This window comes from Manis pentadactyla, chromosome 9 (genome assembly GCF_030020395.1).
Source record: "Manis pentadactyla isolate mManPen7 chromosome 9, mManPen7.hap1, whole genome shotgun sequence".
NCBI lineage: Eukaryota > Metazoa > Chordata > Mammalia > Pholidota > Manidae > Manis > Manis pentadactyla.
Window position 1 is genome coordinate 99,202,488 of NC_080027.1, and position 16,911 is coordinate 99,219,398.

Sequence of the window (16,911 nt, forward strand, 5' to 3'; positions counted from 1 at the left end):
GCAACAGGCTTGTCATGTTCCCAACTTTGTGCACATAGAGAATCAAGCTGAAAAGACCAGGAAATAAAAATATATAACATAGATCTAGTGTATGTAACATGTATTATATGTCAAACTGTATGTGTGATGGATCTATATCTATACTCTGTATCTGTAGGCCCCACAAGACTTATCAAAGGTTCCCATGCATCTAGAGAAGGTGGGAGGATCCCTCTATAGGTAAGAGCTGAGACTCTGGCTGCAAGTAGGGAGTCAGCTGAACTGGTTGCTGGTATGATCCCTGGCTGCTGTGATTGTCTTTAGCCCAGCCAAGGCCTTCTGTAGGCCTTCCTTAAATCATCTCCACTTCTAAGCAACACAGAACCTGTGTTCCCACAGCTTCTGCAAAGCATCCCCCCTTGAAATGGGAATGTCTGTAAAAACATTCTTGTCATATACACGGTACAGTTTAAAGCATATTCTTCACTTGTCAGAAACAGTATTCTGGTTCGAAGGGCCAGTACTCTGAGGGTGGCAGGTGATTTCTTCACTGGGATTGGGGTACAGAAGCCAAGGGCAGTGCTGGGCCCACGACCTCCTTCCTGTTGTCTGCCCAGATTCAAGCTCTCAAGAGCTGCAGTCTGAAGAGAGTGAGATGGCCACCCCACCCCACCAATCTGGAACCGCCCTTCAGCACCCCTGAATTGAGGCCCTTTATCTCTGCACGAGATGCCTTCCCACTTGCTGTGGCCTTTGGATGGCACCTCCTGCCAACAGTGGTCTGGTCAGAGTGGAAATGCAGAGCGGCCGAGACCTCTCACCATCAGACTGGCCCAAGCAGAGATGCTTTTATCCATCTTCCTCTCTTACCTGGACGATTACAGTGGCCTCAAAACTGATACTTCTTCTTCTCGTCTTTTCTCCCCTGCTTTCTATTCCCCAGTCCTTGCTACACACACAGACTGAGTGATCCTTTTACAGCAAGAGCCCAATTATGGCCCCCCTCGTTCGGAACCCCCCAGCACCTTCCATCTCACTCACATAAAATCCCAAGTCCTAAATACGGCCAACAGGCAACTACATGAGCAACCCCATTTCCTTCCACGCTCCAGTCAGCTCACTCCATTTCAGCCACTCTGTTGCTCCTGCTGGCCTTTGAACCTGCCCAGCATGCCCATCGGGGGTCTCTGCACTTGGGCATTCCGTCCACCAGGGCCAGTGTGCAGCTCAGCCCCTCCCTTCCTGCAGAAGGGCCTTCCCCAGCAGCCTGGCTGAGCGGCACATCCCTCTCCCGGGCCTGGCCACTCCCTTTCCTCCATCTTTATTTTTCTTCAAAACCCTTGCTGCCATCCAATGCACTATATACTTACTTGCTTCTCATCTGCCTCCTTCCCTTCAAGGGCAGGGACTGTGTTCACAGCTACATGCCCCCCACCTAGGGTGGTGGCCCTGGTCGGTGCCTCCTCAGCATGTGTCCAGCAGTGAGGGCTGCATTAGCCCGTTGGCAGTGGCCCTCATGGAGCTCTGCTGGGCGACACGTCTGCGCAGTACAAAAATGGATCTCGCGCTCCCTGCCCCCGAGGGCTCAGGCTTTTGATTTGGTCTATGTGGAAGCATTTCACATACACTTCTGTTGGCCACATCTCTTCCTGCTGTGCTTTTTGAACATTGGGAAGGCCACTCACCGTAGGATTCTAGCTGTTTGCTACCGAGTAGCCTCAATTCAGGGAACAGCTCAGTCCTGACCTCACCGAGCCTACACGGAGGGGAAGGAAGAAGCTCTGTTTCTGCCTCAGATGGGGGGGACATTCTGGAGGGGGCTGTGTCCCCAGCCAAATGCAAGGGGAAGCACTGAGTGCTGGCCGAGGTCCAGCAGCAGTTTACTCACATTACCTGTCATTTTGGTGATCTTTTTTGGTGATTTTTTTACATTGTAAAAGCAAACTAACCATATTACAGACATTTTGAAAATAAGAGAAAAAGGATGTGATCATGCCAACCTTACCATCATAATTAAACATCATTATTAATGAATTGCCTGATTTATATTCCATCTTAATTCAAAAGAGATTTGAGGATGCTTAAGATGTATATGCAGTACAATAGAATACAATAGCTAAGAAATCAGAGCAAAGGGTCAAAGGAGTTTTATTGAAGTCAGTATACACTTCATATGTAGAAATGCATGCCAATACAGCTGGCCCTTGAACAGCACACGTTTGAATTGCACAGGTGCACTAGACACTGACTTTTTCAATAAATGTAGTGGAAAATTTTTTGGAGTTTGCAACCATTTGAAAAATTATATTCTTTTGTCTAACTGGCTTTATTATAAGAATAAAGCATGTAACACATAGAACATAAACAGTATGTGCTAATCAACTGTTTGTCTTACTTGTAAGGCTTCTGGTCAACAGTAGGCTATTAGTGGTCAGGTTTTGGGAAGTTCAGAAGTTATTTTGATTTTTGACTCTGTGGGAGTTGGTGCCCCTAACTCCTGCATTGTTCAAGGGTCAGCTATACAACTAACTCTTATTATAAGTTGGTATATTTCTTCACAGCCTTTTAAAGCATATAGTTTTTATAGCCTATCGGGCTTCCACTCCTTAATATTATACAAAATTTTCCATGTTTTTTTCTAAGTCTATGGTCAATCCCAAGCATGTCCCCCTAATTTATTTAATCATTCTTCTATTGTTGGATGTTGAGTTATTTTCAATGCTATTGTTAAATAAACAATGGTATAATTAACATCTTTGTGCTTGTAACTTTTTCCATAATTCAGAATGTTTCCGTAAGTAGATCTGCAGAGGTGAAATAACTGATGGAAGATTCAGGCATTCTTATGGCCCTTGAACCATATTCCTGGGCTGCTTTCTCCTGGTGTCATGGGCATTTAATGTCTCCAGCAGAGAACTGGCACTGGCTTGCATTCAGCTGTGTCCTTCTCTTGAGCACTTGTATTTATTTTTTTGTTTTCTTGCTAATTTAAAAGGGAAATAGTATATTGCTATTTTCATTATGTGTGCATTGATTTATGTGAATGTTGCTGTTTATCGGCATCTTAAGAGTTTTTTTTACCCATTTGAGTTCTACATGTACAAAATATATTAACCTTTCCGCAATAATATATTTCATGGAATATTTTCTCTAGTGTACTTGACTTTTCCTTTGGTTTGGGAGTTTCTTAGTGTTTGACACTTGCAAGTCTTACATTTTGTATAGTCAAAGAAAGCTCTTGATAATTTCCTCTGTTATTTCTGCTCATTTACCTAGAGACTCTAGTCCAAATTCATTAGCCTGGCAGACAAGACCTTGGTGAGCTCAGCTCATTCTCATTTCCAGAACCTTCTGTTCTCTTAAAAGCTCTTCAGGAAACTGAACCAGTGGCCTAGCATATTTAGGCACTTGATGTGGTGATTTTTTTTTTAACATACCTCTCTTCTGTATGACAAAATTATTTTCAGTAATAATCAAGAAGTAAATAATGAAAGTGGCCAAAAAAAATTCCAGTGAAACTTTTCTATTTTTGCATTTGTATATTTGATCATGCCAGAAAAGAAAAGTGTGTGGGGATGTAATAATGGATTTAATACTTGTTACATTACAGGATGTTTTAGAAAAGGGGGGAAATTACACTTACATATTGGTCTGTAGCTGTAATGAACAATAATAATGTGCCGTTGCCATTTTTGACTCTTGTATAAATTTGTCAGACTTCATAAAACCGTTCTCTTTTGCATATTCATGTCCAGTAGATAGAGCCAGATTTATCAGTCTGTCTTCCCTTACAGTTGGCTGCAGAGCCCTTTTATTAATTTTGATCTTGAAACATTTTTTTCCGTTGATGCAACAGAGAGACAAATAGAAAAAAAATCTTAAAGATAAGTTTGGTAGAAATTCACAAATTTCCCATTTCACAGTAAATCCAGAAATTGTACTACTGTCCTTACCTGTATTTCTTAGGGGCTGATTAAATGTCTCTGCTTTTGAAAGATGTTAACATAAATAAAAACTCCAAGCAATCTCATGGAACGACAGGATGGAAGTTGGCAGGTTCTCTGTTTCGTCTTCTTAGTCTGCTCCCGTTGTTTCTTTTGGGTCTGCTCTTGAAGCTCAGGAACACATGGCACCACAGAATTTGGGGACACACACCCTGCAGTGAATTGGGCTAAAACGGTTCTGAGTCCTGTGAACTGGCTCTTGAAATGTGTGTAGCTGAGTCTCCATGTGTGTTGGGAGTGACTTTATAACTGGGAGTTCTCTGAATTGACTTCTGTGTAGACTACATTGTTTATTAAAGGTTAACTAATAAGTCTGAATTTAGAGCTCACGTATTTATTAACACTAAATGGTAATACAGTGATTGTTTGGAGTTGGATACAAGGCTTGGAGGAATTAGACAAATGGCGGTCGGAATATGTTCAGCCGGAATTGCCAGCTCTGTGAGAATAAAAAGCTCATCAGTTCCATTACTGGTTTAAATGCCCTGTCGTTGACCTTCTAACCACCTGCCTCTGAGGCCCGGGGCTCCTTCCTCAGGCTGGCCCACAGTTCTGGATATGCTTTTACTGTTCCCCTGCTTTTGCTCGTGTTTTTCTCCCAGACTGAGACCCTATCCCGCTTTCAAACTGCACACACAACCTACTGTCTTCCTCATCCTTCATGATTTAGCTTAATTGCCACTTTTTCTACTTTCCCAACTCTCAAAGAAACTGGCTTCCTGTAGCCCTGTATCTGCCTCTGTCAAGTCACAGACATTCCCTACTCTCTGCTACAGTTATTTAGGCCCTTGCCTGCCTGCCCTTCATGGACCATGGGCTCCCAGGACTTGGGCCTGAACCCAGTACATGTGTAGGTATTGAGTCGTTGAGTCGTTGGAGTGAATAGGTACGAGTTATCCTAGGTGGGAAAGTTCAGAAGGAGCAGGGAACAGGCAGCGAGGGCCACCAGATTTCGGATTTCACAGGCAGGAGAGAAGACTGGCTGCCGGGTCAGTCACAAAAGGGCCTGGGGGTCTGGCACATGGAGAGAGCCCAGCAGGACTGGTTTGCTCTCAATAAGGATGGCCCTTCTGGAGGGTAGGGCTGACGAAGGGAGGTGACATACTTGTGGAGCAGGCATGGCCTGGGTGTGAAGAGACGGTGAGTCTCTGCCCAGCTGTGATCCGGGCAAACCCCTGCACAGCTGGGCATTCTCTCTGGTGGTGGGCCTGGACAGCAGAGTCTGAACTCCAGCTGCTTCTAGCTCTGATGTTCAGATTTTCACAAAGGTGCCTTAGGGGACCCTGCCTTCTTCATGTGCCCAAATCCCCTGCCAGCCCTACACCAAGTCTGCCGGAGAAAGCCAACCCGGAGTGTGCTGTGTGCCACCAGAGCCAGCACTGATACCAGGAAGGAGGCCAGGGAGCCAGCCCCAGGTTGCCTGCCTGGTCCTGGCTCCAGAATCTCCCTGTCTGCCTGCATCCTGAGGGGCTGGCCTAGGTATGGGACCTCACACAGGGCCTGGGCAGCTACTGCTGCTTGGTCCTGGCTTCTGAGCGTGTGAGGCTTCCCTTCCTGCTTCAGGACCCCCAGCGGAAAGCCAGACTCCACAGTTAGGCCTGGTGATTGTGGGAGAGTCTTCTCCTCTGCCTCCCCAGCCAGGCTCTGAGTCGTGGGGGGCTTACAGACATTTCGTTTAACAGGAATTTATTGATTCCTGGCACTGGGAAAGTAGTGCACTAGGGCCTAGGGACTTAGCAGTGAATTAGGCCTTTGCTTCTCTTAAGGAACGCTATCTAGTCGGGGGACACTTTGTGGTACAACCAGATCATTTGAATGTGCCCTAGGGCAGCAGTGAAAGAATGAATGTGAGGGCCAGGAGGCACAGTCCTGCAGAGTAGGAAGCAATTAGCATTTTCATTTTTCATGCACTGGGCAAGGGGAAATGGGGTCTGGGCAAAGTGCAGGGAGGAGAGATGACTGAGACAGTTTGGACTGAAGATGGTTCTCTGGGCAGGTTGGCATAGGAGTGTCCGGCCAGAGGGCGGCACACGAGGCTCAGAAGCAAGAAGCAGCAGGCAGTGTCCTGGCCATCAGGTCAGTTTTTTTGCAGCACAGGTGAAAAGGTGTGGCCAGCACTCACACCATGTGGCCATGAGGCTCAGTGTCCTCAGGTGTCCCTAACATTTTGAATGTTGAGTTTCATGGCCAAGATGCATCAGGCTTGCTCCTGGCCCACTGCAGTTGCCATCCTGAGTGGCTTCTCCCCAGCCCGGGCCATGGCTGGCATTCCCAAATGCTTGGCATCCCCAGTGCCAAATTCCTCTCTGACCGATGGGAGGCAGAGGCCAGTCTAAGTCCACCTGTTGCCCCACAACCAAGAGATGCTCACCTCTCCAGTGAGCAGACGGGAAGAGCTTCCAACCCCCTGCTCCCCTCCCTGGCTGCTAATCTAGAGAAGCCAGTTTCTTTGAGCTTTTTCTTTCGTCCTTCTCTCCTGAGGGGCCATGTCTTACTTTGCACGTGGTGTGGTCAGGTATTCAGAGCGCTCCTCCTGTGCTCCAGGGAACTCCCCTACCGCCCTGGAGATGTGGGCAGGTGACTTGTCCATGTCCACAGGGATGTGAGTGGACTACTGAAGACCAGGCTCCCTGGGTGTCTTTGGCGCTCCCTGCACTCTGTCTCTAAGTTCAGGGCTTGGCTCCAGTGCTGTTGGGGCTGCGCGGGTGACTCTGGACCCACAGATCTGGCGACGGGAAAGGCAGGCCCACCCTGAGATGTGTGGTTCCACTCCAGCCCACAGGTGGACACCACGTGGGAGTGTGGACCAAGTAGTTCAAAGAAACTTGGAGATCTAGGTTTTTGTGTGTGAAATGTCCTGATTTTTAAATGTTGGCAACTAATGTAGAACAAATTGTAGCCAAAGAATTGCTGGCCATTGGCTGGAACCCCTGAGCCACAGCTTCTGGTCAGTTATCATGACTTGCCTCCTCTGGGTCTGATTCAGGGCTCAGGGTCTGGAGAGGATGGGTGTGGGGAGGGGCGGAGAGAGTGGTTGGGCAGCTGGCAAACGCACTGCATCAAGGGCCACCTTCATTTCCAAGGCAGAGACTTTCCCTCTTCCTCCAGGGTCACCCTGAATTCTGGGGTTTTGGGGTGGTTTATTGCCTCGCTTCCTTTTCCAAAAACTGAAATGACAACTGCTTAAAAATATGTTCTTCGGTTGGGTTTTTCCTGGTGACTTCACTCAGAGACAGATGTGCCCTAATAATAGCATTGAAAGTTAAGGGGAATAAGTCAGCCAGCTGGTTCTGTTCCCTAGAAGTGATGTTACAGCTCCTAAATGCAGGCCGTCCCCAGAGACCTCAGAGGGGCTGAGCCTTTGGGAGCATGGTGGTCTACGTGAGACTCGAGTTCTCCTCTCTCTGGGACAGCCCTGTGGCTCTTTGCTCACCCAAGAGGCAGCTCCCACGCCCTGTCCAGACCCCCAGCCAGCTTGGCAGCCACTCTGACCCCCTCCTGGTATCTGTATTGCCCAGCAGGCAGCAAGTGGATGTCGCAAAGGATGTTGCTGTCTTCATAGATTGGCAAAGGCCTGCACTGGGCTCTTGCCTTTTCCCTGTGCCCAGAGGCCAGGAGCTTGGCAAGACTTAAACCCTTGGCTGCCTTGAGCAGCTCAGGCCTCTAAGTGTGTCCAGTTCCTGTGGTTCAGGGTCACTGGCTTTCCGAGGTCATTAAGCTCATTCCTCAGCCTCTGCCATTCCGGAATACATTTTTCAGATAACCACTCTCAGTGTTTCATTCCCCTAACTCAATAGGAAGAACAGGAAACGAGTCTAAGAGAACCAGAAACATTCTATAAGCTGTGCAGGCAAGAAGAGCCTTTTGTGTGGGTCATACCGGGAGGTAGGGGGTTGTGTGCCTTAGACAGGAACCTGGCTCTCACACCCAGTGCTGATGCTGTTCATCGGTTAGCTTCTCCGCAAATCCGGAGGAGGAGACAGGAGAAGCTGGGGTGGAACCTCTCTTTGGCCCTTATCTAACATACGGGATCCCTACTGCACTTGTGTGAAAGCCCATCCTATCTGTGAATATCCCAAAATATGTCAGTATAAAATAAATATGAGTTCATTGTGGCATAAAGCAAAAAGTGAAGGAAACGGCCCCAGGAGTGTCCCTGCTTCCCATGGCTAGGAGACCTCTGCTGCAGGCAACAGGGGTAGGAGTTGAGGCAGGACCCTCAGGTTGAGACACAACCTGGGTGAGCCCCTGGGCTCTCATTTGCTTCTCCGGGAATGGGAGCTGAGCTGCTGCCTGCCTCTCTGGGGCCTGGGAGCCTCATGCTACATGGGAAAGTGCTAAGTAAGCGCTTGGGGGCCCAGTTGACAAGAGATGCACTGGGAAGGCGATGAGTCAATCTTTATGAAAATGACACACACCAACACAGACGTCAGGATGACCCGGGGGACAGCCACGTCCTGAGAGCTGATGAGTCTTGCTCATACTTGGGGGTTCACTGATGTGTCTTTTTGGCAACCTGTTTCCTGTGCCTCCAGCGGTCTACACGTGAACAGATGCATGACTGCTTAACTGAGACAGGCCTCTGTCCTGAACAGCTCTGGGCAGGAGAGCGAGGCTGGTGACTCGTAGCAGAAGTCAGAGCTGCGCATCAGCCTCTGGTGGGCAGAGCTGCAGAAGTGGGCCTTTGATTCTCTCTGCAAGTCTGCATTCCCATCTGCTGAGTGCCATTTAACCACAGGCAAATCAGTGCGATCTGTCAGAATATGAATTGCACCAACAGATCTTGCTTGGAAATACTTTCTAAATATAGCTGACTGTTTGATACTGCTTGTGAGTTCTCATGTGGTATGCAAGCCCTTCCTGAAAAGTGTCCTTGTTAGAAATTCCTTATGTGGGAGTTCCCAAAAATCTGGCTTTGGAGTTAGTCCAGAGTCACCCCTTACCAGATCTCTTATAAGTGCTTTCTGGCTTCTTGAAAGCAACTTAAAAGGCAGTATTTTAGTCCGTTAATGTCCTTGGCCTAGAGAAGTAAACTTTGAGCAGGCTGGAGGTGGAGGTTATGTGGTCGCTCCTACTATGTTCAGGGGTATACTTGGGCTTTCAGATCTATAGCACCAAGATTTTCCATCTCAGGGAACCAACCTCCCAGGAAATGACAGTGACATAGAGCCAGCACAGGATGAACTGCTTCCTTCAGCAGGGCTGTGCTTTTAAGAGCCTCAGGGACACAAGATGACATTTTAGATTCTCTAACATTTTGCAGAAAACTTCCTTTCAGAGTCCTGGCTTTTAAATGTCATCTTCCGGCATGGGATAAAGAAGTGTTTCCACACTAGGCCCCTGGCTGAGCTGCCTGGGCCCCGAGGCTCATGGAGCTCCCAGTGGACAAGCAGGGTTATAGGTCCCTAGGGGGAGATTGGGGTGCAAGCAGGGGTCTGCAGGCCACAGAAGAGCCTCTGGTGGCACTGGGCGGGGCTCCTGTGCCAGGCTGCCTCCTCCCCTGCTGTCTGTCACACCTGGCTTAATGTGGCTTCTGGGCATTCTGGACTTCTGGAAACACTCTGCTTAAGGGAAGGCCCAAGGGGTGCCAGTGCTCATTTCAAGGCAAGGAACAGGGCTGCAGCCGAGACCCACTTCCTGCCTGCGGACATCACACTCTGCACTTCTCAGGGAGACGTGACTCAAAGGCCAGGGCTGGGGATAGAGCAGGAGGGCTCAGACCTGCGTGCATCTGCTGAGCCTGCACAGCCGCTCCCGTGTGTTACTTGTCCCCATGCAGACTCTTCCCCGGGGGCTGCTGGACCAGACAGGACGCACAAGAGGCATGCAGTCTTCTGCGTAGGTAGCAGGTGCTGCACATTGGGAATCTTATCTGAAAACAGCCCTGAGGAACAGGTGGTATTCCCATTTTACATATATGAAGGACACAGAAGCTCGGAGAAGTTTGGTAATGTGCCTGATAGCAACAGCCAGGAATAATAGGATCTGAACCTGGGTCTATCTGGCTATGAAGTTGCATGTTAAAAATGACAAGAAACAAGGCAGCCTAGCAGAGCAATGAAGAGCTTGGACTCTGGAGCCAAACTGACTTGGCTCAAATCCTAGGTATGCCACCTACCATCTGTAGAACCCTGGGCAGGTAGTTTAATCCCTCTCAGCCTCAGTGTCCCCAGCTGTACAATGGGATAGTAGAGTACCTATGTGGCAGGTCAAGATACTCACCTCACATACACGTGATGCTCACCAAGTCTTCAGCCCTGTGTCTCAGCTCTGTATGAATCAGCTACTTATCAAAATACTAGGCAGCCCCCTTGCTATCAGCTCTGATCCTCTGCCTGCCTGGCCTTACCCTTACCTCTCCCAGAGCTAAGAAGGGGTACTGAACGCCCCTAGACCCCCAGGCCAGGGAGGCTAGAGGAGGTATGCTGGGGCTGGGGCGCGGTGGGCCCCTCTGACGAACTGGCACTGGGTACTCAGTGGTCCCAGACCCTCAGTACCCACTGTCCACTGAGCAGTGTAGACTTTCAGTAAATTTCCACCCTCTGTGACTTGGCTTTGTTTTTCGCATTTTGTCAAAGTGAAAATAAATTCTCTGGGGAGGGGTGGAGAAGGCGAAGGGAGAGAAGGTCCTGGTGTGTGCTGCAGGGGCGGCCCCGCCGCCTGGGCCCGGATGCCCTTTCCCAGAGAAAGGCCGAGCCTTTCTGTCCTGCGAGCCTTGCGCCCTAGGAAGTCAGCTGCCCAAGACTGCCGCCCCCACCCCCAGGGCTCTTCCCCGCGGACCACTCCCTGTTTCCTCCTATTGTTGGAACCCCACCCCCAACCTCTGGTCCCAGCAGCTTGGAGCCCCCAGCAGGCTCCTGGTGGGAGAGGTATGCTAGGCTGCCACGTGCACCAAAGCATTTCCTCTGCTTTCTGCTGCTTCCTCTGGGCCTTTCTCCTCCAGGCCACCATTATTTTCAGTGCTGAAGGGGATGGGACCCCTGAGAGGGGACGGAGGAGCTAAGGTAGTGAACTTCTAGAACAGAGATGGAGCATTCGTTGGGCCCTGCCAGTAGCGGGTGTTAGGAGCATTTCCATCTTGGGGGAAGGGTACCTCCCCATTCTTAAGAAAACAAAAAAAAGGCTGATTTGGCAAGATGGTGGACCCTTTTGATGCCAGCTCCTATGAAGTTTGGAAGAGGGATGGCGTGTAGATCGGGAGCAGTCGTTAGTGAACAAGCTGTCTTTGCCAGGTAGACTGAGCCAGGGTCCTCTACACCCTCAGGTGTACATATGGAAAGATTCCTGGGCCTGGACCACCAGGCTGCCAATGGTCCTGAAGCCGTGGGGGCACAGAGAGAACCCCCAGCAGATGCAACAGCCAGTTCCTGCCAGGGGCCCCTGTGCTCCCTGGTGATGTCTCTGGAAAAGTCCAGGCTTGAGTAGGTGAACATCAGGAAATGCAGCTGATCTGGCCGTATGCTGTCCTCTCAGAGTCGGGAAGTGGCAGGACTAGAGCCTTTCCATGTGCTGGGCCTGTCACATTTCTGTCAGTCAGATGGCGGATTGTCCTCCCTCTGTGCACTGCTGGGGGCACCTGACTGCACCAGGACACATCCTGGTTCTCCAGATGTGTATCCTCTGCTGGTCCAAAGTAACCCCTGAAATGCACAAGCATCAGGAAGCTCAGACCCACTACAGGCAGAGTTACAGGAGTGGTGTGGGCACAGTGGAGAAGCCTTATGGAGAAGGTAAGGCCCACTCATGGACTGCAGCAAGATCAGCTGGAGGGGTGGTAGGAGGTGGATCAAGGGGCGGGAGGAAGGAGAACATTGCAGGCAGAGCACCTGCCGGTGCAGAGACGTGGGGGTGGGGCAGGTGCAGGGCAAGAAGACGTGGGCCAGCCCTGCCAGATGGTAGAGGCGCCAGAGCGTGGGTGCACAGAGTGAGGGCGGAAAGGCATCTGGGGCAGCCGTGTCCCTGGTGGGACCTCGCACCCTCCTGTGGGAGGTCAGAGAGCCCTTGGCAGCTGGGCCTGGGGCAGCTGCCTCTGGCAGGGATTCTGGAGAGTGGGGATGGAGGAGAGTAACCACAATGGAGGAGCCCTGTGTGCCAGTCTGGCTGCTGCCCTTGGCCTAGAAACTGGGCCTCTAGTTGCAAGGAGCAAGTAGAAGAAGAAGGAAGAAGGCAGCTCATCAGAAGAGGACAACCACTCAGGGTTCTTTGGCTCTGGTCAGAATGTGGCAGCCCTCAGAGGGGCCAGTGCAGCTGGACATTTGCACCAGGAGCTTCCCTGTTAAACAGGAGCTACAGGTCCTGAGCAGGCACTACCCTCCAAACCTGGAGCACAGCCACCCTCTTGGTCCAGTTTAGAGCAGAGAGGACAGAGCCATCCCTGACCCTCAGGTCTTCGGGTCAGTGGGGCCCCAGCCTTGTTCTGCTGCCCCAGATGAGCCATCCATTCAGAGAAAGGGATGTCACCTGCTCCCGACTAGGGGTGTCTCAAAAGGACAGGGGAGGGAAAGATGGTGCCCCCCACCATGAGCTCCTTGAAAGGTGGTCTGAGCCACCCAGCTTGTGGGTTTAAAGAAAACATTATGTGGGTCTTTTCTGAAAAGTAGTTTTGCAGTTGGTTTTTAGGGGAATTGTCTAGTTTGTTAAAGGAAAAGACGGTTAGTCTTAAAACCCAAGCTCTTGTATTTATCTGGAGCTTTCTGCCCTGCCAGGTCCTTGGTGTCTTGGTTTGGAAAGGCCTCTCCTCGTCGTCTGCAAGCTCACAGCTCACAGCTCACCTTTAGCGGGGGCACGTCTCACCTTTAGTTTCTAGGCAGGGCTCCTGAAGGGGCTGTTGAACCAGGCCCTACCTGCCTGGGCTTGCACCCACTGCCGGCACAGGAGGCCCTGCTAGGGGAACACAATGAACAACACTGGCCGCCGGCCTGGGAGAAGCACAGGCTTTCCCCAGCAAAGGGAAGAAGGACCACTAGGGACATCCCCACTGTTATAGAAAGACTGGAAGGAGAGGGAGGGGTAAGAAAAAGGCACTTTCTCAAACATGGACTACGCAACGACTTCTGCTCAGGCTTTTACAGGGGCCACACAAAGGCACCGACACAGAGCACCTTCCCCGACTGCATGTTGGGGAGGCTGTTTTGGGAACAGACTCACAGGGAAGACAGGGCAGGCCCTTATCCAAACCTCCCCCGTCTGAAAGGACACTCCTGACAAAGCACTTGCCGTTTCTCTGAGGCTGTTGTTAACTGGGGAAAGGCAGATAGCCCTGGGATGGGGGCAGGGGATGGGGGCCCAGTTATGATGTGGCTGAAACAAAATAAAGTCCTTGGGATTAAATGGAGCAGAACAGCAAGCCGTGTTGCCTTGGGCAAGTTGCTTAACCTCTCTGAACATGTTTCCTCATCTGCAAAACGGAGATAACTCTATCTGTGTTTGAGTGGGGATCCCATGAGATATTAGTATAGACATGCCTGGCAGTATGTTAGTATGGACGTTATAAAATGCAACTGGTTCAGCAGTCTCATTGTTTCCCCCCAGATACTGTCCTCTGGTGGTACCTAACAGAGTTCCAGTATGAAATGGGGTTATTTAGGAGACTCTTTTGGCAATTTTAATGACCTTCTGACCCAGAAACTGGTGTTGAGAGGCCTGGGCTCTGACCAGCTCTGACTGTCCCTGAGTCACCAAACACGGAGTTTTCAGGAGCCACCCTCGGGGTTCCCAGCTGCCATGAGCATCCAAACGGAAGCTTTTAAGCAGTTAATCACACTGTTAGCTCATCTTCTTGCCACCTGGCAAGGATTTGACCCTCTGGAAGTGCCCTGCTGGGTTCTTACCAGTCTACTGTGCCTTGGAGGAGAAAACTACTTTGATTAAAAAAAAAACAGATGCAGAAGTAAAAGCAAGGTGAACCCCTAAGTCTCACCTGTCCTGTGGCAGCAGAGAGAGCCACCTGTGTGTGGGCACTACTACCAAGGCAGTTCCTACTGTAAACCCACAGGGCAGCCGGGCAGGTGCAATGTTATGGTGCCCGGTTTATAGGCGAGAACATTGAGGTGGGAGGGCCTCCAAGCTTGCTCACCGCGTCAGCTAGGAGGCCGTGGAGAAGGGATCATTCTCCAGGACCGGACTGGGTTCCTTTCCACGTGCTGCCTCTGGGACAATCCATACTGTGGCCTGCCATTCCAGCTCAGAGCCAGAGCATTTGAGACAAAAACCAGATGGAGGGGGAGGAGCATCGCTTCAGCTTTAACTCACAGCAGGCCAGGCAAAGCTAGTGGGAGGGAGGCTGGAGAAGGGCTGGCTATCTGGGGTAAATGTGAGGTTGTGAGTAGCTGTCCTCAGGGAGGCCTGCTTCCCTGAGACAGTCCAGGCATTGCCGTGGCTCAGCATCAGGGACCCTGATAAGAAACAGAGCAGAGCCCATACCTGCCTGGAAACCGGCTTGCTTCAGGGGCTCTCACCAGGTTTTGGATGAACAGACACAGCCCTTCACATGCCTGTTGGAGTTAGACTCCCTCCTCATGAACTGTGTGGGGCTCGGCTCAGCCTGCAGGCCTAGCTGACCATGGCGGCATCTCAGGGACCCTGGCAGGGCTTGCTGTGTGCCTGGTGGGGCCAGGTGTGGGGGCCTGTCTCTGGAAGGCTTACATGCACCCAGATAAGAGCTGGGATCAGTGTGCCCAGAGCACTTTGGGAACACCTGGGAGGGGCAGCTATAGACAAGAGGGGTATCCTTGGAAGGGGGTATCTGAGCTGTGTGGGGGTTAGCCAGGTGCTGTGCCTCAGTGGCCGTCCTGTGCAAATTCCCTGAGGACAGCAGCTGACACTGGGGTCCGAGGGTGGGTGGGGACAGGTGTGTGGACCCAGAAGTTGTTGGCAGAATCCTATAGGCCTGAGGCAACACATGTTCAGTGATTGCAAACATGTCCGTGTGCTGGCGGTGGGCACTAAGGCCCAGTGATCCTCAGTGTATGTGGGGCAGCCCTCCTGGCAAAGAGGTATCTCTAACCTTCCCTCGCCCCCACCAAACTATGTGGAGAAACACAACACTGGGTTGGGGGGCAAGTGGTGGCCAGAGAGAGTCAGGAAGCGGCCTCAGATGGAGCCGTGGAGCAGATAATGTGGGCAGCTGACCCTTGGCTTGCACTCCAGTGTGGGGCCCACTCACCTCTCCATGGATAAGGAGGCCAGGGGAAGGAGAGGGCAAGATGGGACCCTGAGGGACACGTGCAAGGTGAATGAGGAGAGGCTGAGGCCTGGTGGCCATCCTTGTCCCTGCTGCCAGGCCTCTGTGGGGGGCTGCTGTGAGCCCCCAAGAAGAGCCTCAGGGACCCCCAGCATTGAGGGGCAATAGAGCAGCCTGCAGTCATTGGCAGGAGCAAGCAGGTCAGGACCCAGAGGCCCTGCAGGCTCAGGGTCACCTGCTACCACCAAACAGTGGGGCTATTTGCCACCCCAGGAAACAGGGCCAGCTTCCTGGGCATGGGGGCATTGCAGTCCCAGAGGGGGACTTGTCCATGCTCAAAGGGGCCCCATGCTTATCCGTGCTCTGTGTCTCCATCTTGATGTTCTTACTTGAGTTTTGGACAAAAGTTCTGCTTTTCCATTTTGCATGGGCCAACATGCCATGTAGCTGATGCTGACGGCAGCTGGACTGTTCTGTGGGGTGCCCTGCAGCACCCCCTGCTGCCCTCCTCCCCCCTCATTTTCCCTCCCCACCTGTCCTTTTTGCCTATTTTATGGAAGACAGAGGCCATATTTTGAGCTTAACCTAGTAAGCCCTTTGATTTGTGTAAGGCAGTGTTTCCCCTGCAGCGTGAGTGGGGAGATTGGTGGGAGAGCCAGCCGGAGGGAGGCATGTATGCAGGAGCCAGTAGTGTCACTGGAGGCTTGGAATCTGGTGTCGATAGACATGAGGAATCAGAGCCGCTGCCCAGGCCCCCTCACTGCACTCAGCCTGGGCTCTGCCAGCCAGTGGGTGGTTTCTGCCTGGGGCCTCAAGGGCTCCAGCACCTCTGAGTCCAGGGAGTGGGGTGGGGTGAAGAGCCTCTACCATGGAAACCCGTGAGCTCTGAGGTCCACTTGAGGTGCAGGCTCACCCTGTGCAGTTGCCTGCTCCTAGGCAAGAGGTTCGCATGTGTGGGGACACCAGAAATCTTTGGGCAAAGAGAGAAGGCACAGGAGAGAAGAGTGTGTTAGGCCCTGAGCACCCACAGGTGCGGGTGCCTGCTATGTGGGCGGGTGGGCTCTGAGCCGCTGGGACGGGCTGGCCGGCCAGTGTCTGCCCTTTCCCTGGGCCTTTTGTCGCCTCCAGCATGAAGAGGGTTGGGTTGGGTTGTTGTCGGTTTCTTTGCTCCCACTGCAGATCTCTGTCCACATTCTGTGAATATTTTAGTACCTGTCAGTCAGGTTCAAGACAGGGAACTGCCCAGAGCAGCTTCTGAACATCAGACATCTCCAGGCCACTCTGAGTCCTAAAGGACCATGAACTGCATCCTCCCTTTCCCTGTGCAGCCAGAGGACAGCAGGAGACCCACCTCGAGGTCAGGGCCATAACAGGCATCAGCAGAGGTCATAGAAGACAGAGCAAAGCCCAAAGTCGTGCCTGTCTGACCCAGGAGCAGTCATCTAGGGATCTGTGTAGCTGGCTCTCATCCAGGCCCATAACCCTTATATGGCACCTGGTCTTCAGCGGGCTTAATATGTCTCCAGCCTACTTTGGGGGATCCCTTACCTGCTGGGCAGCTGATCGGCTTTGTGGTGCTTTCCTTTCCCCTGAAGTGCTCTCAGAAACATCCCAACTGCACGATTTCAGCCAGTCTAGCAGTGATTAGCTGGCCCTATCTGACTCATGGGAGGGCCTTGTGTTACCCGGTAGTTAACCTGGAAGTGGCACCTGCCCAGTCCCCGATGGGACATATCTGGAGTTTTG

The 16,911-nt window shown here is 51.5% G+C and overlaps 1 protein-coding gene across 2 annotated transcripts in view; it reads left to right on the top strand.

Annotated features, from left to right (window-relative positions):
* The window catches only part of ITPKB (inositol-trisphosphate 3-kinase B), a 92,153-nt gene that overhangs the window by 57,244 nt on the left and 17,998 nt on the right, over positions 1–16,911 (top strand). Inside the window, exon 3 of one of the 2 annotated variants that reach the window (XM_057507868.1) lies at positions 597–3,008. The exons of the other annotated variant lie outside the window; for it this stretch is intronic. Coding sequence (XP_057363851.1) covers positions 597–878 — 282 coding nt within the window. The 3' untranslated portion in view covers positions 879–3,008. Of the gene's footprint in view, positions 1–596; positions 3,009–16,911 lie in introns of those variants that run through there. 2 annotated transcript variants of the gene reach the window in all.